The sequence below is a fragment of the Cylas formicarius genome, unplaced genomic scaffold (genome assembly GCF_029955315.1).
Source record: "Cylas formicarius isolate icCylForm1 unplaced genomic scaffold, icCylForm1.1 PGA_scaffold_10__41_contigs__length_53128322, whole genome shotgun sequence".
NCBI classification, from domain to species: Eukaryota; Metazoa; Arthropoda; class Insecta; order Coleoptera; family Brentidae; genus Cylas; species Cylas formicarius.
Window position 1 is genome coordinate 9342354 of NW_026844214.1, and position 26371 is coordinate 9368724.

Sequence of the window (26371 nt, forward strand, 5' to 3'; positions counted from 1 at the left end):
AAAACTCTCGTCTTTATTTAAATTTTTAAATTAGTTTTCGAAAAGAGTCAAAAAAACATAGATTCTTTTTCGTTCCCTCTCGAAATTTTTTAATTTACACAACTTCATTTTGTCAAATATAAAAACTTCTTGTTCTAAGATTGGCATATTGTTCATTCTTAACTTAAACAAACTAGATTTCTCTGAGATTGTACAAGAATACCAATTTGATCTAACAAAACTTTATGCGCATCTCAAATGCTGCATAGCTATGAGAAAGTATAATTCTACAGAAAATAAAACTACTTACCATGCCTAGCATTTAAATTTTTGATGAAAAATTTGAAAAGTAAAATTTCCAAGACTTAGTGGTGCATTACCAATCTTTCTAAGTACTCTTTGTCTATTTCTTGCAATCAATTTTGCAATTACCTTAAACAAATTTCTCTTACTCTTACCTTTTCCAAATGGCCCGAAACAGAGTGGTAAAAAAAGTAAGCCCAAAGGTTTGTTTTTACACATTAGTGCTTTTTAGATTTAGATAAGCAACGACATAAACGATCATATTTGCAAAGATATGTAACACGAATTCTGTACAATAAAAAAAATATATATATATATATATATATATATATATATATATATATATATATATATATATATATATATATATATATAAATAATTAATTTATATTTTATAGATGGTGGTCAAAATTGTTAATGTGTTGTACCACTTTCAAATCGGTATTCTGATAACAAGATATCCGCTGCTAAACAGTCTTTACCTGTTTGAGTAGTATTCTGTCTGGTCGGTTCAGGTCTTACACCGGAAATTGATGGGTGTGCAATTTGAGGAGGATACTGGATACCGTGAGGAAATGGAACTAGGGGACCGACATTTTGAGAATTGACATTTCTATGCAATTCATCCAGAATTTGCTCCAAAGAAATTTCATGTCCAACGACGTGGGTTTGAGATGGATGTAATAACACGGGAACCACTGGCGGATTCACATGATCCGAGCTTGAATGAGCAGAGGGATGAATTTTGTTATTGTTGGAGAACGTGGAATGAGATTTCGAAGGCTCCGAAGGGACTTTGTGTATTTCGAAGATTGACCCCGAAGGTAAACTACTCAGTGCCGGATGTTGCTGGATTATCTGCAAGATGTCGTCAGTATTTTCCTGACTGTGCGTAGGTATTTTTGTTGGAGGAGGAAGTCGCGGGAATGCCCCTATTATAGGAGTGTCTTCTGAATCATTATGAGGTTTATTAAAAGTCACGTTTGGTTTAGGCTTAATAAACGGACCAAAATAACCGTCATTATTATTTTGAATAGCTTTGTTGCTATGGTGCTTCGACACAATTTGGGATTTAATTTGGGACTTCTTGTTAAAGTGAGGATTTTTATAAAAAGGATTTTCAAATGGTGAAAGCAGTGGTTTTTTGGGTGGATCTAGAGGATCAACACTATTGCTGGTGGGCGTGGAATCTTCGTTGATATATACTGTCAATGGTCCTAAAATTTTAGACGATTCCTTTCCGGCGATGATTGATCCCAAGTACGAGTTTTCGTGCGTGGAACTTTTGTTTTGTGCATTCTTGTCGACGTTGGTAGTGTTATTGTAAGTCGAAGCTGCAAGAAATAATCCACTCAAATTGCTTTTAAAATATTTGACAAAATGCTTTGCATTTTTGAAAATTTTTTAATTCAAAAATCAAACGTGGCATATATACAGCAAAGGAGTGGATTCCATAACCGCAGCTACAATGTTATTTCGTACAGTCCCAGAGCGCAAAGTCTATAGTCACAGGTAAGATTAGCTGTTTTTTAATCTACAGAAATCAATTTATAAAATATAAATCAGACCCAGGTAGAATATTTTTTAGTCAGTTGTCTACTTATTCATGCTATATATATACATAACAGGGAAGATTTTAATAAAAATATTGCTTACAATTTATGATTGTCTATAATTTTTACCACCATGTGCGAGTGACAGATATAATCAATATTCCATAAACAATTGATTATTCCCCAGATGGAGAAAATACATATCAATAATCGTTTTACGTATAAAAAAGATTTCTACTTCTCATGTTAAGACTTGTTCGACATTTGACAGAAGGAGTAATAAGATAAAACACAAATAACTGGCGGTCTCTATAAGTATCAATAGAAATATTAGCATATCTATTCTTTACTACCTAATCACAAAACATTAGACACGTTAGTTTTCCTTGTATTTTCTAAATCACATTAAATAGGACAAATTCCATAATCTCTACTTGATCCGTAATATTTCCATTTGAAGTATGAAACACTGTGCATTTTTGGGCTTTAATAAGTTTACTTATAATTAAAATAGCAGTCTGGTACATATTTGCAATTCGGAATGTTTTAAAATAGAGAAAGATTTTTTGTTTTAGAACAGTTATACTGGTTTGTAACTTTTTCTAAGTGTAATTGAACTTCCGACGTTTCTTTAAAATATCCAAAGAACAGTTTTATCGGGAAAAGTTTTCATTTGCTCATTTCAGGTTCCATTATGAAGACGATATTACACAAAAATATTATGGATTTTCATTTACGAATGCTTCCCCTATAGATTATGTGTAATTTTACTGGAAATAAATGGAATTATCACTGAAGAAAAAAGTTTTGAATATCAGAGCTATTTTACAGCACACTAGCGGCATATAAAGACGACAGCCTAGCCTTCACCTTTCAACAAAGCAGTAAATTCTATTCTACGTAATCGTTAAAAGCAATTTTCACATGCTTACCGTGATCAGTATTGCACACCCAGTATTTGCAGCAATCATCTTCCTGTACGTGCTGCAAAGCAGCGTCACGAGGCGAGCATGGAAGGTTAGGCGGGGGCAGCGCTGGCACGGGTGAGCAAATATTTTGGCATTCAAGTTTACCCATTTCGCAGTAACACCTACGAGAGAATCACGAATTAAATACGTAATTGCGGAGAGTCACTGTAGTAGTCAACCAAGTGTAAGTAATAATACACTTTTGATTATGGTTTCTGATTTTTGTACAACAAAAAACTAAGCTTTTGAGTCAATCTGAATATTATTGCACAGTTTACTATAAGTTCTTTAATCGTAGCAAATAAGTCTAAAAATCAAATGAACCCCCTTGGAGTACCACACTGAACACTTGATCAATGCCACACATATTTTTTCTACTCCCGTCTGTAAAATACCTAATTACCTACCGATCTAGCGTGCGGGAAGCGCTCCGCTGTGCTCCGCTCGTGTCAAATCAACTCGTGAGTCAAATGCCGTTTACCGCACTTGCTGCATAATATACTATTTCCACCGTGGGCGGTATAAAGTTTTAATTTTAAAATGTAAGTATAGTATATTATGCAAAAGTCTGGCAAATGAGTGAGTTAAAAAGTTTACCGAACGTGTTGCATACTATACTTTTTCTACGACCGTTAGTTTTTGGGTACATTTTCGCAAAACAACACGAATACATTCACTGACATGACCGTGACAAACATCAAAATTAAAAATCCAAATCCCTGCGGTAAAATCCCGGAAATGTCCGAAGTGGCTCGGATTCATGGGAAACGAAACTGACGTTAAAGTGACGCTTCCAGCACGCTAGATCGGTGGGTAATTAGGTATTTTACACACGGGAGTAGGAAAAATATATAAATAGTAAGTAAAATAGGAGATTCTTTCTGTAAAAACATTACGATTTAAACAAATTTACCTTAGTCCAAAATTTAATAATAACACGGTATCAAAGTTGCAATTCATTTTTGATTTTTTTAAACAATGACAGAAATAAGCGAGTTTTTTGTAAAAAAATTGGCAAATCGGAGTTTTTTGACAAGACTTTTGGTGCATTTGATACTTCCTAACTTTTTTGCGCCTTAGTAGATACAGATTTTTAATACAGATATCCCTTTTTACACCTTTTCTAAACTTTTTTAAATTTGGTCCCGAGTCTTAGGTTTGAAAATTTCAGTAGCAGCGCTTTTAATTTTATTTATTTTGAGAGTTTTACAGCAATAGACAATAGATATTTATTTGAAATTCCTGTTAAAAATGGCGTTCAGTTGTCAAATTGCGATTTTCTATTGTTTTTGGTCGCCCCACAAAATCTCTCTTATTATAATTCTCTTGTACGTATAAACATATCATGTCAAGCATCTCCAAGTCGGAAAACAAGTTGTCTTGGCATTATCTGAAAACTAACCAAAACTTCTTAAAAACACCTAAAATACTGACAAAAAGCAAAGACTTGACTTGATTTCGAAATGAGTTTAAGAGCCGCCTATTATAAAGCGGAAGGGATCATTCTTTTCAGCACCTGTAGAAAAAAAGATCTGCTTCTAGTTGGAAAAAAATGCATAGAACCTGTCATCGAAAAAGAAAAGGTTTACAAAAGACGACTAGTGCCAGAATTAATTATTAATGTGGGGGCGAGTCCAGTGACGATAGTGATTACTTGATGTGGAATAGCTTTTTTTATAAATATTCTAACATTGTTTGGTAGCAAACTTAACTCCTTCATTTATATTTATAATAAACATTTTAAAGTAAAAATAGATTTTTCATTGCATGGACTAATAATAATCGAGGAATCTCACAGACGAAACTCTTCACAAATATGTCAGCTTTCAGGATTTGTATGCACGAAGTACTGAATTACGGTTCTAGAACGTCATTGTGGTATTACGAATCTATTTATTGAGGGTTACTCAGAGAAACCCAAGCGAGGTAGGCGTGCCGTTAGACCTTCATGTAAATTTGCCAAAGTTTAATACCGGATTACGTCGTAAAAACGATATATCGTTTGGAGAACTCTAACCAAAAATTTTAACTGATAGGCGTTGATATAAGTTTTAATTCGTTCGCATTTCGGTATATGATATATTTACAAACCTCTTTTCGCATCCCGTTATGTTGGCGGGAAGTTGTTCCCAGTTCTTATATAACACACCATCATACAAACACGAGCCGTTGTTTTTACATCTGACTTGATCGGGGCAGCAATGGGGGGGTGTAGGCTTAAAATTTGGAGGAATAGTTTCCCAATCTATGCATCCAGGATCTAAAAGAGCGCACAGATAGGATACTGGCTTTATTGATTGTCAGATATACCTAAAACTTCGACGCCAAAGTAAGTGGGACATTCTAATTTCAGACATTTCATCTCTCCTTTTTGGCAAACGCAAAGGGCATTGCATTCGTCGTTGTATTCTTCGCCGGTTTTGAAAGATTTTCCTTTATATAGGCAAGACTCCTGGTCGAGTTTTTTGTGGTTTTTCTCGGCTTTGAAAACGATTGCAGGCGTCTCTTTATCAACGATATTAACAATATCGTCGTTGCCTTCGACGCGTAAAAATTTGGATTTTTCTCGAACAAAAAGCAATCCTTGTGGCAATAACTGATAGTAAATCCAGTTAGTTTTGTCATTACTGACTTCTGCGAAATAAAATACTAAATTACTAATCGCCATTATAGATTAAAAAAAGCAAAATGTATAACTCAGTAAGAATTAAAATATAAAAATAATAAAGTAAAAATGACTAACTAACCTATGATCGGAAGACTATCATTGTCTTCAAAATTTGGTTCGAACTGCAGGATAATGACGCTCGAGTTTACTTGAGTGGCGGATATCACTTTATGCTTGACTTTAAAATCCTCCTTTTCGTGTTCTTGGTCATCAAGCGTCACATCGCAGAGAACTTGTTTGCAGCAAGAATCGTTTGGATCAGGAACTTCCACACATCGATCAGAAGTTTTCTTCGTTTGAGGACATCTTAAAATATAATCTTTGAAAATGGACTAAACGTAAAAATTTCGGTTAGCTTTGGTGAAATTAATCCAAAAAAACTTGGATAAGGACATAAGTTAGATGTACTATTTTGTTCTCCTTTAAACTGAATTGTTTTATTGCCGTTTTGTTATTTTTGTGTTTCATAGCACCTTCACTAAAGAATTTCACGCTGGATATTATATTCACTATAAATCGTCCATTAAAACTGTACTGCGCTATCACGAACGAATTAAAATTTTTGGGGATAATGTCTAAATGTGAAATAGTTTCAATTGACTGTTACTTCCGATTTATCCTGAAATGATGAAACCCTCATGCCATGCATATTTTAATATCCATTTTGGTTTTTGAATCAGAAAATACTTACTGCTTCATAGGTCAGATATAATTTAAAATGTAAGATTCACTTTTACAATGCACCAAACAAGATACCTTAGCTTACAAAACTGACATTGACACAGTTACATAACGGGTGGTAGTAGCTCTAGCTTTATTGAATTAAATTAGCATTCATTCATGAGAAAAAGAATTGTTTACTCGTTATATTTATAGCTATATATATATATATATATATATATATATATATATATATATATATATATATATATATATATATATATATATATATATATATATATATATATATATTCTCACGTATTGATTCACGGATGGAAAAATATGATGACACTATATTCCGGGATATCATCCGTTCGCTCGTTGAACTCCGACTGGAATCCTGCATCCGACTGGAATCCTGTTCGAAGTGTTTTCGGAGCGCAAGCATTGAAGATGCCAAGTGAGATTTTGGCGAAACGTCTGCAGGATTCCAGTCGGATGCAGGATTTGCAGGATTCCAGTCGGATGCAGGATTCCAGTCGGAGTTCAACGAGCGAACGGATGATATCCCGGAATATAGTGTCATCATATATATATATATATATATATATATATATATATATATATATATATATATATATATATATATATATATATATATATAAAGCTGTATCAAGATTCAGTCGAATAATTACAGTTCTTTGATTTTTAAAATAATTACGAATTAATAGGGGAAATTTGATAATAATTGATCCTGCCTACAACTATCCGCATATTTAATATCACATATTTATTCAAAATCAAATCTGTAACTGATTTATAACACTAAACCCCAACAATGAGTTGAATCTATAAGTTTTGCTAATTTCGGAAAATAAATATAATTTTAAATAATAAATTATACACGCACAACAAAATAAATGATCAGTGCAATTAGTTAAGGAAACCTAATATTGACAGGTTTTAAGCTTTAAAATTGGCACACAAATTAATTAAATCATTTTAATAACAAACGTTATGAAAAAATTAATTACAAGAATAAAATTATGTTCACAGTAAATAAGCATTTATTGAGACGAAATTGATTACGTTTTTACTTCAAATGTCTTAACTAGAATATTTAATTCAATAATCCACAATTCTCTAAATTATTTTCTTATTGAGCCAATAAAGGTTTGCTGAAATTTTCTACAAACCGACATTAACAAAATATATATTATATAATTTATTCTAGCAATTAAACAAATCTTAATATCATACAAAATGGAATACAAAAATTATTGCCTGGAATAAAGCGAATGCTAAATTAATGGTATATTAGCACATTTCCTCAAATTAAAATTTATTTGCTGCAAGTAAATCTCTAATTCTCGGTTTTTTTCGACATTCCGACGGGAACAAGAGCTGACAGGCTACAGGGCGCACATCACCATTTAAATTGCCGCTATGTTATAGGCTGATTGTGATAGAATAGATCAATAAAATTAATGAAAGATAAAATTATTAAATGGAACCTATTGTTCTTCAACTTAAGGTAGGTACATTGTTTATATTGAAGAAAATAAATTTAAAGTATGGGTTGTTTTAGACATCTGCTCATATAAAAAACGCTATAAGTGCAAAAAAAGAGAAAGTAAGAAAATATGCCATAACATTACAACCCATCCCACAGTCACTAAGGTTAAACCTATATTGCTCTTGCTCTTCTAAATTAATATTTCTGGATATTGAAGGTTTTAGACCATCATGCACCACAACCTTTTATAAAGAATATTTTTTGAGCAATACAAAAGTTGTCCATATTTTGCCGAAATTGTAAAATTGCTGCCTTGCAATTCACTGGTTACCGATCCAAATGAGTCAAATACCGACAAGAAGCTCCACGAAGAAACCGACCTGATGATAGCAAATTTATTTTTTTATTATAATTACTATTATTACAATTGAATGTCATTATTCGCAAGTTGCTTCTTCCTTAAAATTTAAATTGCTTGAAATAAATATTTCACTTTTATTACTTCAACGAAAATAAATAATAATTGTACCTAGTATACCCGTTTTCTTCCAATAAATAAAATGGAATAGTAATAATACAAACATATTTCTTGTAATTGCAAAAGGCTTATGCTGGCAAATAGAATTTTCTTGCAACAAATATGTTTTAGTTGAGATTTAATTAAAAAAAAAGCCCCTAATTCGATATTTATTCCCTTGATACGAATTAAATTATTTAATTAGAACAAATGTCCTTTATTTTCAGGAACTAATTCTTTTTCTCTGTGTAGAAACTTTGAATGCTTATAAATTATCTACTAAAAGAAAATAAACAGAGAATTATTTGTCATTGAAAAATGGTTTTTATTTGGTAATGTTATTCATTAAGCAATGCATTTAAATCCACCGAATAAAAGGAGCAGATTCGGGTCAATGATAAACCAATAACGTGAAACATTAGTTGCACATACCTACCTGGGCTTACAATGAGCTTTCCCGCCTCTCAGGCAAGTGCAAACTTCTAAACAGTCTTTGTTAAACACATCTCCTCTGTTGTAGGTGTTATTTTTGTATGTGCACATTTCTATGGGCTCCGTTTCTGAAACATAAACAATGAACGCTAGGTAAATGTTTCGCAAATACGAAAAAGTCTTTCAATGCAAATTAGCTTATTGTTGTTCCATTACGGCAATTTGAATTGGCCATTAAACACTTTATCATAGATTGTCAGGTTATTTACCTAAGACGAGAAACTAATTGAATATATGAAAGTGGAGAAGTAAAAATATTCCGATGATCGATAAAGCTATTCGGCTAAATTAAGTTGCAGCATTCAGCATAAAGTACCTGTATCCCCAGCGCAAACCATCACAGAACAGCAATGGTCATCGGAATCCTTAGCAGTGCACAAGGGATCTTCGATGGTCTTTCCTTTTCGAAAAAATGGACCTTTGCATCGGTCCGTGCATTCCATTGTCCCGTTTTCACAAACGCAAACTGAGTCGCATCCATTTTCCAGCCTTTCTCCGTTTTCGTATGTCAATCCACCCTTCTCGCAAATGCCTGGAACTACGTTTAACCCAGTTAAACAATTTCCAAAATTATGATAAGCAATCTAGTGTATTTCAAATTTATTGTGCCAAAATGCCCAAAAATATTAGCAAACGCCATAACCGGGAATAAAAATCTGCATTTTTAAAAACATAAAAAAGTTTGATAGTACTGAAGTATGTTGATGCTAAATATAATCAATATATACTAACATTTCAAAAAGATACAATTACAGTATGAATTCAATATGAAATCGAAATTTGCAGATGGGACGTCATTAATGGTGCTAAAATCCTTAAATATAAGTCGGAATATAAATAAAGTAAATTTCAGTTAAAAATCTAGGTGGGCCTAACATTTGTTATTTGATTGTTTCATATTTGAATAACAAACAAAAAGAGATAAAATTTGATGTTCAAATTTAAATAAATTAATTTAAATTAATAAATGAATTACTGATCAGTAACTAAAAGATTATTATAACTTATAAGCCACTAAGAAATCATAACTTTTGTTACTCATATTAATCATTGACAAAAATAGGTAAAATTCGAAGTTAAAATTTAAATAAATTAATTTAAATAATTTAAGGTTAATATTAAATTATAATTTAATTTAATAAATTAATTAGTGATAAGTAACTAAAAGATTATTATAACTTATAACCCACTATTAAATTATAACTTATGTGACTCATATTTATCATTGAAAATCAAGAAAAGAATATTACCATATGCAAATTTTTGATAAAACTTATTTATAAAACGGGTTTATCTAGCCTTATCGAAACCAAATCCAAAGAAATATCGTTATCCCATTTTCTCTGTCATGAATTCTTAATGCGTAAGAATTAAATTAAAAAAGTCATTAAAAACGTATTAATGTAAATACATTCACCAACATATCATCAAAATACAGGGACTACGGATAAGAATGACTTTCAGCAGTTCTAGAGAATATTATATTAATGCGTCAGAGATTTATAAAAGTATATGGATGTGTAATTCGGTAACACGAAAACGGGCAAATGAAATTATATATGATAATGTATAATATATGATGATAGAGGGCAATTGAATACATTGTTTATGTCAATCAAGAAAACTTGTGATCAAAATGCTATAAACAGAACGCTAGTTACTGATTGCTTTTGTTGGATTTACAATTGTTTAGTGACCTATAATTTAAAGACTTTTTTGTTAAGTATATCATCAATAGGTTTTATCAGAATTATCAATTATCAATAATTTTACGAATGTTACAAAAGTTTTACTTACTTACCAAATGTGACGTTGTGCAAATCAATACCTTTCGAAGTTAGAATTTTTGGATTGATTACATCACTTTCGTCATCCTCTTCATGAATAGTGACGTCACTCAAATCAGGCTCGTCATGGTTGGATGTATTCGCCAGATTGTTGTAATTGTTTTTTTCTTCTATGGTAAAGTTTAGAGCTCTTCCTCGATGCTCTTCTATTGATACAGGTTTGGAACTGTTAGTCGCAGACTTGTTGGTTCTGATAGAATGACAATAGGAATAATTATTGAATTGTAATGTATCTGTATCTGAGGCATTTCCTATAGAAAAATAATCCGTTTTTTGGATTTTGAAGTTAAGACTATAGCGATTCGAATTACTTCACCACTTGACTGTAGCGCCGCAATTTTAGAACTACTTACACTGTTTGTAACGTAGAGCTGATATGAGGTAGTGCAGTTGGTCTGAAACTAGAATCCATCAGATCTTCCGCTAACATATTGAAAACTTTGGGTTGCTGAACCGGTCTAGACGTATGAAATGTCATTTCTTGTTCTTCTTTGTTTTTCGAACTACTGGCGCTATCTAGAACAAATTATTTCTATTGAAACTACTTTCAGGGTTTTCACTTTTTTTATAGAAACTGATACATTGTTTCTTGAAACAGGAAACATTAATTCTATTAAACACAAAATGCTCTAGTAACTTTCGGATATATATGCGTCTTACTGATTTAGGCTATATGTTTGGACAAAGTAACGTAACAGCAGAATACTTTAAAACTTGTTTATAATTTTTTTAAAAGAGAATTTTTTCTTTCTTCTAGGAAAATAATAGTAATAAGATTATGGATACATTTACGTAACTAATTAAATGAGGACGGATTTTCCAGCTTCACTCTGGGAATCAGTGTAAAACGCCATCCCTGGTCTATACGTCAGTGGTGTTGAATTTTGTCGTTTAATTCTCGTTTTACGGGGTGTGAATGTAAAGAAGCCGACGAATTTTCATTGTCTGGCAAAACAATTTGGGGGATTCCATTTTTTTAGACAAATTGCTTTGCTATAATGGAAATATTTTCCTTTTATGAAATTCCATTTTCATATTAAAATAAGACCTGAACAATAACAGCTATCACCTCACTCAAGAAATAACTTGTAAAGATAATTGAAGGCACGACGATTTTATTATATTTTTTATGAGTTTCGTTAAACGTTATGATTTAATGGTGCAATGAATTTATTCTGTTTACATTTTCAATTTTGATTTTGTTATTTATTGTGCCAAAATGCCCAAAAATATTAGCAAACGCCATAACGGCGGTAATAAAAATATAAATTTTTACCATACGAATTAATTACAATGTACAATTATACAAACATAAAAAAGTTTAATAGTACTGAAGTATGTTGATCCTAAATATAAAGATATATACTAACATTTCAAAAAGATACAATTACAGTATGAATTCAATATGAAATCGAAATTTGCAGATGGGACGTCATTAATACTACTAAAATCCTTAAATATGAGTCGGAATATAAGTAAAGTAAATTTCAGTTAAAAATCTAGGAGGGCCTAACATTTCTTATTTGATTGTTTCATATTTCAATAACCAACAAAAATAGGTAAAACTTGATGTTCAAATTGAAATAAATTAATTTAAATTAATTTAAATAATTTAAATTTAATATTAATACCACCTCACTCAAGGAATAACTTCTAAAGATAATTGAAGACACGACGATTTTATTATATTTTTTTATGAGTTTCGCTAAACGTTAATGGTGCAATAAATTTATTCTGTTTACATTCTGAGTTTTGATTTTGATATTCAGATGCATATAATTTTCATTTTTAAATTGCATTTCTTCTTTAGACTTAGAGAGTGCATATATCAATAATAATTTCATTAGCAAGGTTTTCGTCCTCCTCTAGCCTGCACACCAGAGTTATTCCTTGATAAAGACGGTATATGTCATTGTTTTGTTCACCAAAAAAAAAAAGTTTTTTTCTTCACGTTAAATCTCACCAAATCAGCACAGAAATATCGAAGGGTAGTCAAATACAAGCAACTCCTTAGGTGTTCCACTTGATCGTTCAATTTATTTCGCGAACTAAATTGTGCACTTAATTGCCTTAACAAAAAAACTGATGTCGTCTTGTTCTACTAAATTGGAAAATAAGTTATTAGCCATTTATTTACACATCTCGGAATGCAACAGATGGAGAAAGGGGAACACGTAACTGGATATCCTGTCCAACTTTCATCTTTAATGTATTGCAACAGTCGCGAGCCGCCAGCAAATTTCAACATTTATTGAGAATCGAAACCATTTCTGAAAATAGTGTGCTAGTTACTACAGCGCCTTAAGTCAATTTCGCACGACTCTACGATAACATATGCTGTATTCGTCAACTAAAATTACTTTTTTCTACTGCCTACTCTAAAATACCGAATTATGCAAGGACAGACATATTTGCGAAGTGTCATTTTAAAATGTTGACTTCTTTACTTCACCTCCAGTTGTAATTAATTAACCAACGTTGCTTTTTATTTTATTAGGTTGCATAAACGATTTTTTTTCTAAGCCTAATTTTCTGCCATGACTAGCTTTAACCCATCTAAAGGAAGCCAAAAATTCAAATAAAATTTAAGGGCATATTGCATATATCCTTCTACAAAGTTGGTACAAGAAATCTCTGGGGCTCTAATCTTGTCATCATATTCTCAGCGTAGTAAACAGTGTATAAAGTTAGGAAAAAAATGCTTTCTCTGATATTTTCCTTATAAAAATTTAACGATTTTTTGAATAACCAGTTGTTTATAACGCCTTTTAAAACATTTAACAAATACAGATTGAAACTGTAATGCATTATTTATAATGAATACTATTAATATTTTGTTATTTTCTTATTTCAGTATTTATTGTTAGTTTTAAAAATTTAATTTCCATTTCCAGTATATATTGCGTCAAGTGGGACATTTGAGTCACGAGTTTCGTTGGCACGAGCAGAGCGCGGCGGAAAGAGTGTTTAACACACGAGTAACTTAAAAAGTTTACCAAACGTGTTGCATACTATACTTTTTATACGACCCTCCGTTCTCGGGTACATTTTTGCAAAACAACAAGAATACATTCACTGACATGGCGGTTAGAATTGACAAATATGACAATTCAAGCCTCGCGTTAATATCTCCGGAAACATTGCTCTCAAATCCGTGCCGAAGTATCCCGCAAATATCCGAAGTGGCTCGGATCCGTCAGAAATGAAACAAACGGCATTAGGCATTTTATAGAAGGGACTAGAAAAAAGAATATAAATCACTATTAAGTTTCTAAAAGTGCATTCATGACGTTTAATTCGTTGTAATTAAAACATATTAAAAGCAACCTATATATGAAAGGTCCTTACCTATTTTTTTCTTAACAAAATGAATACATAATTAGAGACCTCTTAAACTATGACGAAGTTAGTTTAAAAAATACAACATAAATAAGTTCTCTTTATGTCTTAACGTCAGAAAGTTAAATTTATAGGCAAAAAAGATTTTTTAAATTAATATTGCAACATACACAAATATCATTCAACTTGACGTGCTTGTTTCTAATTAAAAAGTGGTCCTTCATCTACAAAGGCACATTCCCGTGTGAATAAAATTATTAGTACCCCTGTGTAGTCTGTATTTTAAGTCAAATTTATTAGTAAAGAAATTCGCGGATTATTTTGCATCCAATATCCGTCAATTTTCAAGAAGTTTCTGAAAATTTTGAAGACTTTTTTTAATATAAGTTGGCCAAAATAAAATTTAAATAAAAAATCTACAGAAATAGATTTTTAAGTAGCTCACGCTTTCTTATCATCAATTGTAAATTTCCTGATAGATATTCTAAACAGGTGGAGAGGCTAACAGTCTAAAATTGATAATTTTTACGGGGTATTAAAATGTTGATCTGCCTTACGGATGCTTTATCGAAATAAACCAATTAACCCATATTATCCCAAGCAAAAAAAAAAATAAAAAAATACTTTTTTGCTCTGAAATTATTTATTTTGTTGCACCTAAGAATACATTACATGTGTCGAAACATACAAAAAAATACTGGTGCGCAAACGAACCACTGGGAAAAAACTTTAAATAATATTTTGGGACACATAAGATGTAACGTATAATTTATATATAAATATACAAAAGAAAGTTCAAATTCGACAGAAAACAACTAAAGGTAGAACCTGATTTGATACAAAAAAAAAATGCATAATATTTTATGGTGCGTGAGCGCACTACTGGTAATACCCGGTTTCATTTTTGGTGAAATTTTACAAAGCATGAAGTATGTAAATGCACGTTACAATTATTACAAACATAAATTGTGTGGCTGTGGCAGATTCTACAGCTCCTTCGGGCTTTATTAGCATGAACAATCATGAGGTGACCTTGATTATTATAACGCACTTCATGGCAGATGCAAGATTTCTTTGAGTAACTGTTTTATCAGTTTTTAAAAGTCGCAAAGCAATGTAAGATTTAAAATCTACCTGGAAAATCTATTGTTCGTTGACAATATTATACAATTTCCATATTCTCATCTTTCCGTTCTTTTCTATTATAGCGTTTTACATTATGGACAGGATCTACACTAGAAACATTACTTAAAAAATATTTCAAGTGGAGTTTTTCTAGAATGCCTATTTTTTAGTTCCTCCCATGATCTTAATTCATCGGATATAGGTGTGTGAGTGTACTCAATCTGACCTTTCTTCCATTTGACAGTAGAAGCAAGCTTATCGTTTGCAGAAAGTAATACGTCTTCTTTTGAATTGCACGGTTTCATTATCCGATGAGTCCCATTCAGGTTCAGTAGTTGATGAATTACAGGACTGTTGAAGGACAGCTGTATCATTCGGTGTATGTAACTCGAAAATTCCAACTATATCAGTTGGTTCCCCAAACTCTGGTAGATTTATGTTCATATCTTCTTCGTCAGTCAAGGTATCCAGGTCGGGTGGAATATAGACCGCGTCAATATGTTTTGTTAATATGTTGTCAAGTTATTTTTAGCATAAATTTACAAGGAATGGAATACTACCATACATAAGAATACGTAAATCTAAATAATACGTACGATTTTCATTGTTATTGTCCTCATCCACCACGATCTCCTCCATACACGCCTCTAATTCCTTTTGAGTCAAATACCTCGGAAATGCCATATTTTACGAACTGTAACGTTCACGGCACAAGGCACAAACTAATACTAAAGAACACGCTAATTGTTGGATGTTTATTCTACATGCGCTGACCGTCTAGACTTGCAATAACAAAGTTTTGTTTCACAGATAAAACCAGTGGTGCATTAACGCACCACTGGGACAAAGTGAGTTAAAATCAAATACGCGTTTGAGTTTATTCCAATATTTTTTTACATACAGTTTTGATAGCCTGTTTTATATAGTTTGAAGAGTCTGTGCCGCAAGACCCAAGTGATTATAAATTGCAAAGAAAATCATTCCGAATACTATATTTGGAGGAAAGAAATGTAATCCAAAATAATGAGACGAAATTCCTATAATAGTGAAACTCAATCCAACCAAACCAAAGGCAATATAGGATATATTATCGTTTTCATTAGTTTACAATCCAGATTACCTTTGTCATATATGAGATATTTTTCATAAACTGAATACAGAAATAAACTTAAAAATATTGTTTCAAAAATAGCCTTTAGGGTACATAACACATCCAATCGTTTCCTTTTCATTTCATTGCTTTCTATGCAGAATTCATAATCGAAATATAAATGAGGCTATATTTTTCCCCTAAGGAAACAACTTCACGATATCAGTTAAGAAATCTCGAAGACATTAAAAATCCCTTTCCAAAATCCGGACATTCCTCTATAATAAGTCCCCAGGTAAACCGAATATAGCGGTGGTTATTCTCTAAAGGATCGGTTCTATCAATACGTATTAAAATTCCCCAGCATTTGCCCGCGAACACGTCCACTTTGATTGAGGCAAACAAATAACCGGCGTATTTCTGTTTAATCAACAAGCCTCCTAGAGGATCTCAAAGCCAAATATTACTACCGTTGTCTATTACATCACCTCATGTAATGCGAAAGACTTCAAGGACTACAACATCTATCGCAGCCTTCATCAAGCCGGTTCAATACAGGGCGTTACAGTGTCGGATTAAACAAATTAATAGACAATATTAACATATTAATACAAAATATTAACATTTTTTACCGAATACCAAAGGCAAACTGATTTCGATTTCATGCCATCTGAAATGAAAAAATTGTCTATTAACAGATTAAATTTATTCTATTTTCTAACTTTCGCAATTACTATTTCTTATTTTAAACTGTTTTCATTCGCAGAGGATACCAACTAGTATTCTAGGCATATTTTACCAAAAATTAAGAAAACGCCTGGGTGAGTCTCTTTTCTAGTCAAATTTTAATTACTGTTGCTTCAGGCCATACATTCTGTTTAGACAACGAAAATTAAGTGAAGAAATCAAAAATTTTCAAATCATGTATAACCATATTTTTTTGACTTTTATAAACAGTTTGATGGCTTAGGGTGGTGAATCGTAGATTACTTTTTTTGCAATCAACGCCAAGAAGCGCCACCCATTTTAGTGTATCGTGATAGCGTAACATTGCGTAACCAGGTAACCACAACTGAAGGCCAAAATTGTCAAACTTGAGCATCTCTGTATAAGTTACTTTCTCAAATAATAACGGATTTTGTACGAGAGCTGAGTCTAAAGAACAACGGAATTTGTTCGGTGGTTGGGTCTGATGGGGAGCGAATACTGCCACAACGATAATAATAATCTATTTATTGCCTGAACAAAAAAAGGCATTTCAAAAAGCGTAACAACAATCGTAATAAAAATTATTGGCACTACAATTCAATATGCCAAAGAATTCTGGGTGCTGTTTAGGCCTTTATATTAAAGTTTATATTCTATTGAAAACTAGAACTAGACTATAACAAAGAAGAACAACAAAAATACTACAATAAATATTACAATTCAACAAATTGATTGATGAACATTAATATTAACACTTTTAAACCTAATTATTGCATTTCAAAATTTGTTATGTGGACTTTTGGGTTAGCTTTTTTCTTTTCAGCTATCATTACTTTATTTAAGTCGCTTTGCGCTATTGGGCCGCTTACTGATTTTGTAGAGTAGCTGATTAAATAGTAGATTATGCTAGGCTAACTAGTTTATATACATTTTTTATTATTGCTGAAAATAAAAGTCAACTGCTGTTATTATAATACATATAGTATATACGTATATATAAATACATTCGGAAGGACGAGACGATGTCTCAAGTACAAGGAAGCAAGGCAAATCTTTCTGTCTGGAAAACCGCACAACCGGACATGTGAGAAAAAACAGTTGCTCACGCATCCTAACATGAATTTTTTCCACCATAGTAAAGTTCAAATGAAGGCACAGCCCTGCTCGTCGCTGCGCAAAGTTCAGATGTTTTACAGCCATGGGAATAAGTTGATTTACTTCTCCTCATTTTGCCTACACGTTTGAGTTGCTAACTATATGGGAAGAAAATTCTACATACTCAAACCCGTTGGTCTAGAAGGGGTAAATTATATAAGTTAATTAATTTAAAGGCTCTGATTTTGGATAGCTAAATGGCTGTACAGTTGTTCCCAATTTTTCCTTTAATGGAAGGAAAACCGCTAAAGATGATTTCAACAATTTTTTTTATTTCGATAGAATTTGAATGAAATAGATTCACGCTTTTTATTTTATACACGTTATTCCAGTTCTGTATTTAGTTGAGATACCAAGACAAATTCGTCAGTAAAATATTATACACAGCACTTAAGGAGAGGATATCACAAAATAATTACGTCAGTTCGTGATAATTTTAAGGTGCAGCAATATAGTCCGCATTTCTCCGGTCGAAAATAAGAAAATGTGACACACTTGAATTTTGAAACTTCAGTGAGTAATTACATCTGAAATCTGGCGCAACCGTATTGCCAATTAATTAATTAATCAATCTATTTTATTTTAGAACATGTTTTGTATATATACTGACAAAAAAGGCAAAAGTGCAAAAATATATTGACTTTAAATTAGATTTTGCGAATCGATTACCAAAAAATATTCATTGAGGTTATTGAAGTTGAGAGAATAGAGTTGATTGGTTCAAACTCCAATTAAGTTCGAGAATTTCCGAGAAACGAAAAATGCTTCTGAAAATTACTTTGACTAAGTAAATTATATGAAACTGGGAGTGTGTGTTCCATTCACACTACTATTAAGATCTTTAAGAAATATAGGAATATCTAAGGCACCGTTTTACCACAACAATGCAGCTTCGTCAATTTGTATTAACATGAAGCCTTTCTAATTTTGTTATTAACCAATATTGTTTTCTTATAATTTTTAATGAAGCAAATGCGAGCAGGTGCCGTCTCCTAAAATTAAGGTTGCTTTATAATTAAAACATACATGTTAGGATACCCGAAATTCCAGCACTTGTTTTGAGTCCATCTCTGTCTGCATACCAGGCACGATTCTTGTGAAGATGATGCAGGTTAATAGCTAACCGCCAAGGGCCATATTCTTTTTGTGTTGCTTATACAAGCTCCGGATAAGACCTTTCGCGTTCTTCCTGATGGGTGCTCGTTTTTTTGTCCTTTTTTATTTTATCTAAAGGCTTCAAGAAATTACCGTGTAGAGGCAAAGAAAATAATAGCTCGTAATAGAGTGGCTCGACACGCAACGGATTTCGCAAAAAATTCTAAACTGGGTTGTCTAATACAGATAGATATAAGATGCGTCACTCGTTAATTTCACGCATTCTATAATATAATTAACATATTATTTGGCAATTAAAAGCTGTTGATAACATCATGTTAACAATAAATGATATTTTATTAATAACGCGCAGTACGAATTTTTGAGATTTTCAGTTTTAAATTTTGTAAGAAATACTAATAATATGCCAAAATAACTAAATTAAGTGATTATTCAGAGTTTTGTTACTAAAATTTCATATAAATATGTGGTTTTAAAGATATATCATAAATACGGTTTTCTTAATTTTTCCAAAACTTCGTGATCTTTTACTAATTCCACTGAGTTTCTGGTTAACCAAAAATTACTTAAATTATGTTTGTTGGGGGAAACCATTGGATAATAGTAAACTTGGAGTCGTTAAAAAGGGAATTTCCTGGGCTACTAATAATGCTGTAAGTGACGTGATTTCGATTGCTTAACTTGCGATCAGGAGGGGTTTTCTGCAATAAATACAAAAAAAATATTTTAAATTTTCCGAAAAAAAAAAAAAACCATATTGCTCCTTCTACTTCGTTAGATAGTAAAATAGGGGCTCAACAATGAAGTAAAAAACCGCATCTCAATATCCTTATATTACCCTTAATATTATGAAAATGTGTTAACCCTTTTTAGTGCGTTTATTTAAGAAAATATTCGAATACTTTTCTCGCACATTATGGAGCAAACAGCATTAAACAAAGAAGATTTGAATTTGTTTTATCTTTAACATTAGAAATTCTTGAAGAAACCGAGTTTTTAACTTCAAGATACCAATCACGTCCCCTGGTGGCCATTTCAGAAACTCGAAAATAATTTCTAGCAACTTACTTTTTTTTTACAATTTTTTACGACCGCACGTTTCTTTAATACCGTACTGGGGCACCCGGTATGTACGACAGTTGATACATTTTCAAAATTACATTGAAATTGGTATTTTCCTAAAGTTAATAATAATAATAATAATAATTTTTCTCATTCGATAGATGCCGCAGCACCACCTACAATGTAAGCAGTAAACCCTTTATTTATTATGTACCCAAAATATCAATTTGTCAACTCTAATAGTTCAGTAATATACTGACAAAGCCTAGTTTTGGTTGAGTATCTTCACAATAGCGGACATCGACCACTGCCCGAATTTTTAGTCCACAAAACGTTATGGATATGACCATTTACACCATTTTTTAAGAGAGTAAGTAGAACTTATTAACCAGAATGCGTTAACAAAAATAAACAAAAGCTTAAAAATGTGCGCAAGTGCATTTTTAAGCTTTTGTTTATTTTTGTTAACGCATTCTGGTTAATAAGTTGCGTTCACACAATTAAATCAAGTAAATCTTCGCTTGCATCCAGAAGACAACATAACCTCTTAGCAAATATTAATACGAAAATCTGCAACAATCTCAGATAAACACAAGAACTAAAGGTGATATTTATTTCTTCTTTAAAACGAAGTTCCGTAATTTTTCTTCAAATTCAGCGTGCATCCTTAACTATTTACAAGAACCGGAAGAACGACATCCAAAACTCACTAGAAAGTTTAACACACCTACCGACTCTTTACCGAAATACGCAAAATAAAAATAAATGTAAAAAAATAAAAGGAAGAGGCGTATATAATGTCAGCTTAGTCGTTCTTAAGGCTAGTGTGATATTTACGTGGTAATAAGGATGTAGACCTAATGAACGTCTCTCAAATATTCGATAAGGAATTCTTAATACATTTTTGATTCTTGAGCAATAACTGCACTAGTAATTTTAAGTGAATTCGTGTCCCTACCTTATGATAACCGTTGAAACCATTTTTAAAACATGTTCCGGAGAGGTCGCTATTTTGAGTAGTCCTTTGAATATGAAGAGCGTTCGTTGAATATTTTTGAATACTTATACCGCTATCCAGAACGGTATCTTAACTATTACGCTCGCTGAATGGGTCCTTTGACTAGAAAGCTTAGTTAACATTAGGTATTAAGAGCAGATATATTGCAAATTGTTCATTATTTAATTGATAAATTACATGTTTAAGATATTGTCTGTGTAGTTTTGGATTTCACTAGACGTAAATCTCCACTAAAAAAAATTGCAGTTATTTTTAAAACATATTTGTTTGATAATGGCAAAGCAAATAGCTATTTAAAATATGAGAAAAATGTATTTGAGTTGTTTTTAGTGAATTTGTCCCTATCAAGTTAATATTTATTCAAATAAATGCTTACCCCCTTTTTAATGCATGGTCAGACAACAAATGTTTGATTTAAATAATTGTGTCTTTGAAATTTCACCAGTATTATATAAGTGAAATACATTATTTGTTTTAAGGAATCGTTTCTTCTTAAGAATATATAATTTGTTTGATTGAATAAAATAGTTGATGTAATACATCAAATATTTGTGACAAATACTGTATATTTTGATTTTAATAACTGTTGATATTTGAATGAAACGTATTTAGTTTATTTTCATTTTCTTTTTATTAGGACTGAGGATTTCATTATTTAATATAAAACAATTAGTAAGTCGCATACCTGAATTTGCTTAATTCATGTACATTTTTGCTAAAATTTTATAGTTTCTAAATCCGTAATGATAGAAATCTGATATTAAAACATACAAATACCATTAATAACAAATTACATTCGATTATTTTGTAATATCTTATTTAATATTCAAATTTATTTTTTTAAAATTAAACTTGAGAGATCGTAAGTACAATTTGAAAAAATGTTATTATTAAGATGAAACTTTAACTAAATTTTTCAAAATAATAAAATATATAATACATTTTTAAGGGCATTGCAATTTATTTTGGAAATAAATTGTTAATATTATATTAGGTACTCACCGACTTAATGTTAAGATAGTTTTCGTTTATGCCTTAAACGACATCAAGGTCATCTACCTGATGTTGTGAAATAAGTATGTTATTATAAATTATTACACTTCTATATATAATACTAAGATCCAATAATAGTCCCTAAAAAGTTTAATCTGAATAAACAACATGTTTGTTACCCTGAATATTTATTTGAATGAGATACTATTAATTTAGGTCAAATAATTTCTTGTTTTTAATAGTACAAACAGGAAAAAACTAAAGGGATACGGGATAAGGTGTGAAATTGAATCAATTCACTTTCTTTAAACTTCATAATATCGATCTAAAATCAATGACTACATAATTCATAATATATTTAAAAATTCATATTTATATGACTACCAATCAAAAATGTTTCGATTTCCATATGCCCTCAAAAACCTAAAAAACTTAGGACCCCGCAGTCACCGCTAACAAAATGCACAATAGCACTTTTGATAATATATAAAACTTGTTGAAATGTTTAAAGATGACAAGGACTTAGTTAACAGACCTATGCCTGAGCTCCCAACGACTTCAACGAGGGTATTTTAATTTAATTAAATGGTATAAGGTAGTGATGAATCTGCAAAAAGTGTTTGATAAAGCAAATCATCATATCCTCTTGAAAAAGTTAAGAGTTAAAAGGTAAAAGTTGAGAGTTTGTTATAGTAGACAGTACTATGAGAGGTATACGTTGCGAGGTTCCCCAGAGGTCGGAGGTCAAATTATATAAAATATGTAACATCCTGAGTTAATATCTCGGTGGCTGGTGCAATACAAACTTATTCTAAACTAGTGAAGTCAATTTCTTTTTCTCTTTACTGCTTTTTACAATATGCGCAAAACATTCGATACTTGGGACTGATCCTTGACTGACTGACTGAAAAATTTACAATCAATTTACTGCACTCTTATTCACGGTCATATCCAGTACATACATCCGGTACCCAGAATGGAGCTCTAAAATATACATACATACTAATAGATGTTTGCGAATACATAGCTTATCTATCTCTGGCCGTGTGGATCAATGTCTGAATGTCACGTATACCAGTCCACTGTCTCAAGTTATCTTTCGTACTAGTCCTCTTCTATCCTCCAGTTGACGAATTTGATATTTATGATTGCGCATTATGTGACGCTGGTATGCAGTCTTTCTTATTTTTACAATGTTAAATAGTTCGCAATCTGAGAACATCTTCGTTATATCCATATCTCAAATGCTTTCATTTTTTTTATAGCTTTTACTGTTAGTTTCTAGTCTTCAACACCGTACAAAAGCACTGCCCAAACATAGCAGCCCACAAATCTCAACCGAAAAGCAAGGTCAAAGTAGATACAAGTGAACACTGTTTTGAATTTTAGGAATGCACCTCGGACTTGTTCAATTCTGCTTTCAATTTTCTTGTCAGAAGACCATTCTTCATAAAGCCAAGTTCCTAGGTAAAGTCTATTCATAGATATAAGAAAGTGACTAACTGATACGGGCAAGCTGTAAGAAGGAAATATGGCTGACCAGGTCCGTAATTTGCTTAGAATTTAATTATTTGAGGTTTTGTTAGGAAAGATACTAAACAATATTTATTTATTTATGTATGTATTTATGTTTATATCTAAAATAAAATTACAAATTATTTTTATTACTTACTTAAATTACTTAAAATTATTCACATAATATATGAGTATCACTATCGCTATCATCGCCTGTTCTAATTATTATTTGTTCTATGTTATTTGCAATATGGATATACAATCGTTCTTGTTCTGCTTTTTCTATATGTTTAATAGAATTTGCCCAACTTTGTGGAGGGATGTTAAAAACTTCGGTTGTTTGCACCACATTCAATGAGAGTCAAATAAACAATGTTCATAACTTCCTTAGTGTGTTTTCTACATTTGGGCGGGAGCATCTCCTGAGATACACTAGACTCGCACATATTTTGCATAATTGGCACATGATTCAACACATGCTGTATTACACACGAAATAAGAATGATTACTAATAAACTTAAACTGAGTAGTATACCAAACCAAAGAATATTAAACACAGTATTTTCTATTACAGACCACAGTTTTACCTGAATTTAAATTCCGAAACTTTAGGTAATAATCTTGTTGCATTGTATGTTAATGACAACCCTTGGATAATCTCATTCAAAAGCAATTGGTCACTTTCTTATATCTATGAACAGACCATAACTACATTTTTCCACGCATGCTATAAATTTTTCTATGATGAGTTAAACTGGCCTATTTAAATGTATGTATCACTCTCGTGATAACCATGAATTTAGTTTTCTTTCCATTCATGTTCAATCCGATATCCTGGCTATAGGCTCCCTCCATATTAAAAATCTGTTGCAGATCATCCATGTTGTCCGCAATTAGAACAGTGCACAACAATGAATTATTTCGTTTATATATCAAGATCGCATGTTTACAAGCACAATATGCGAGTTATCATTGTATATTTATTTTCTACAGTAGTATAGTAGTTCAGTATAATGGTTCACAGATAAATATTTTCAGTCGACTTCAGAAAATACAACTGGATATTAATCGTCGATTTAAATAAGTAATCAAAAGTACCGCCAAGCATACAATTTACCCGTGGGAATAACATTTAGTCGGCCTAGCTAAAAAAAACTGCCACTTAAATAACGGCAACGTTAAACAAAATAATATACCAGTTGGTCATAACCGTAAGCTAACAATTTTGCGGTTACCTACAAAATGTAACAGTGTCAGTTTGTTGTTTTATGTTGTATCCATTAAAGCTCTTACTTAATCATGTCACCGAGACAATTAAAATGAAATTGCAATCCTAAAAACGCATTGAAAGTCCAGGAAAAGTTTATTGAACTTGTATCAAACGCTTTTAAAACGACAATTTTTAGTAGGCATTTAATTTGCCGGTTATCTTTTTTGCTTTGCGATGCTTTCATTTTCAGTCATGGGCTCAGAAATGAAGCAGTGTTAATATTATGATGACGAATTTGATACGAAAATCAATTTAACATAACCCTCATTGGTACAATGAATTGGGTAATCAAATTTGACATTCATAAATCTGTGAGAACTAAACCTATCACGTTCTTCCTGCTGTTGCTTTGCTACTTAACTGTTTCACAAGAATGGATTAAAGTTATAGACATTGCACGTGTGAATGATGTTTTTCTACTTCCTACTCCCAAATACCGAATTGTTCAATGATCGAGTGTCACTTTATAACGTCAGCTTCGTGAGTCACGATCGTGATCCAGTTTTCCGGTACTTTAGTTACCGGTTAGAGCGCAATCCGATGTTTTCGTTAGATTTTTGACATATCATTTTGGCATTTGTTAGTTCTGACTTCTGACAGTCACGTCACTCAGTTAATCTCGTCGTGTTTTCAGTATAAAATTCTTATTCTTTGTTTAAGGACCGATTATTTTATACATGCTTTTTATACTTATGGCTCCTAGCATGCTTAAAATTAGGTAAGGAAGACCATTAATCTTTAAGATCGGCTTCAAATCAACTCATTCATTATGGAGGTTTATAACACCAACGCTTCTTATACGAAGGGTATAAATATAAGGCTAGGGTGCTAAATGTGTCTTTTATTAATGCAATACAGTCGAAAAATATCGATTTTGTCAACATTGTCTCAGAAACTGGATAGGGCTGTGTCGTATATCTCCTTTCACAGAAATGACAGGTGGCAAAGTTTGTTTTACCGAGTCAACACCTTTATTTGATATTTAGACCCTTGGTTTTAGTTCAAATTTATAAATACTCTCGCACTCTTTTACATTTATTAATCATTGGCCCTTGTTCTGCCTTGACCTCTCTGCTCTGGAATTATTTTTAACCCTTATCAACGACTTACATCCACTTCATAGTGTGATTGTTAAGAACCTATTAGTTTTCGTTGCTATATGTGAAACCCCGCTATGTGTGAACACGCCAGAGTCACGTGACTATCATGCATCAATCACGGTCCAAGTGCGTGCCAGACCGTTTGTGCAGCCAAAGGGATGCCGCCCAGCGCGCCAGTACCGAACTGACCACCACACAGGAAAGTGCGTTTGACGGTACGAGAGCAAGATACAGTCCACACACGAAGGTGTATAGAGGTTCTATACATTTTTTGGTCCATTCGATCGGATTTTTGGACAGAAACAAGAATTTCTTGGCTATTCATTCGGATTCACGGTTCATTGAACGGATTCGGTTAGTCAATTGGTTTTTTCAAG

The 26371-nt window shown here is 32.0% G+C and overlaps 1 protein-coding gene across 2 annotated transcripts in view; it reads right to left on the reverse strand.

Annotated features, from left to right (window-relative positions):
- The window catches only part of LOC132708431 (putative epidermal cell surface receptor), a 48507-nt gene that overhangs the window by 3787 nt on the left and 18349 nt on the right, over positions 1–26371 (reverse strand). The window contains exons 2-10 of one of the 2 annotated variants that reach the window (XM_060680786.1): positions 10857–11019; positions 10458–10693; positions 8973–9194; positions 8601–8724; positions 5551–5777; positions 5114–5437; positions 4895–5063; positions 2768–2925; positions 765–1616 (exon numbers count right to left, since the gene is read on the reverse strand). In XM_060680786.1, coding sequence (XP_060536769.1) covers positions 765–1616; positions 2768–2925; positions 4895–5063; positions 5114–5437; positions 5551–5777; positions 8601–8724; positions 8973–9194; positions 10458–10693; positions 10857–11019 — 2475 coding nt within the window. The remainder of the gene's footprint in view (positions 1–764; positions 1617–2767; positions 2926–4894; positions 5064–5113; positions 5438–5550; positions 5778–8600; positions 8725–8972; positions 9195–10457; positions 10694–10856; positions 11020–26371) is intronic. The other variant, XM_060680787.1, reaches the window with a different exon arrangement.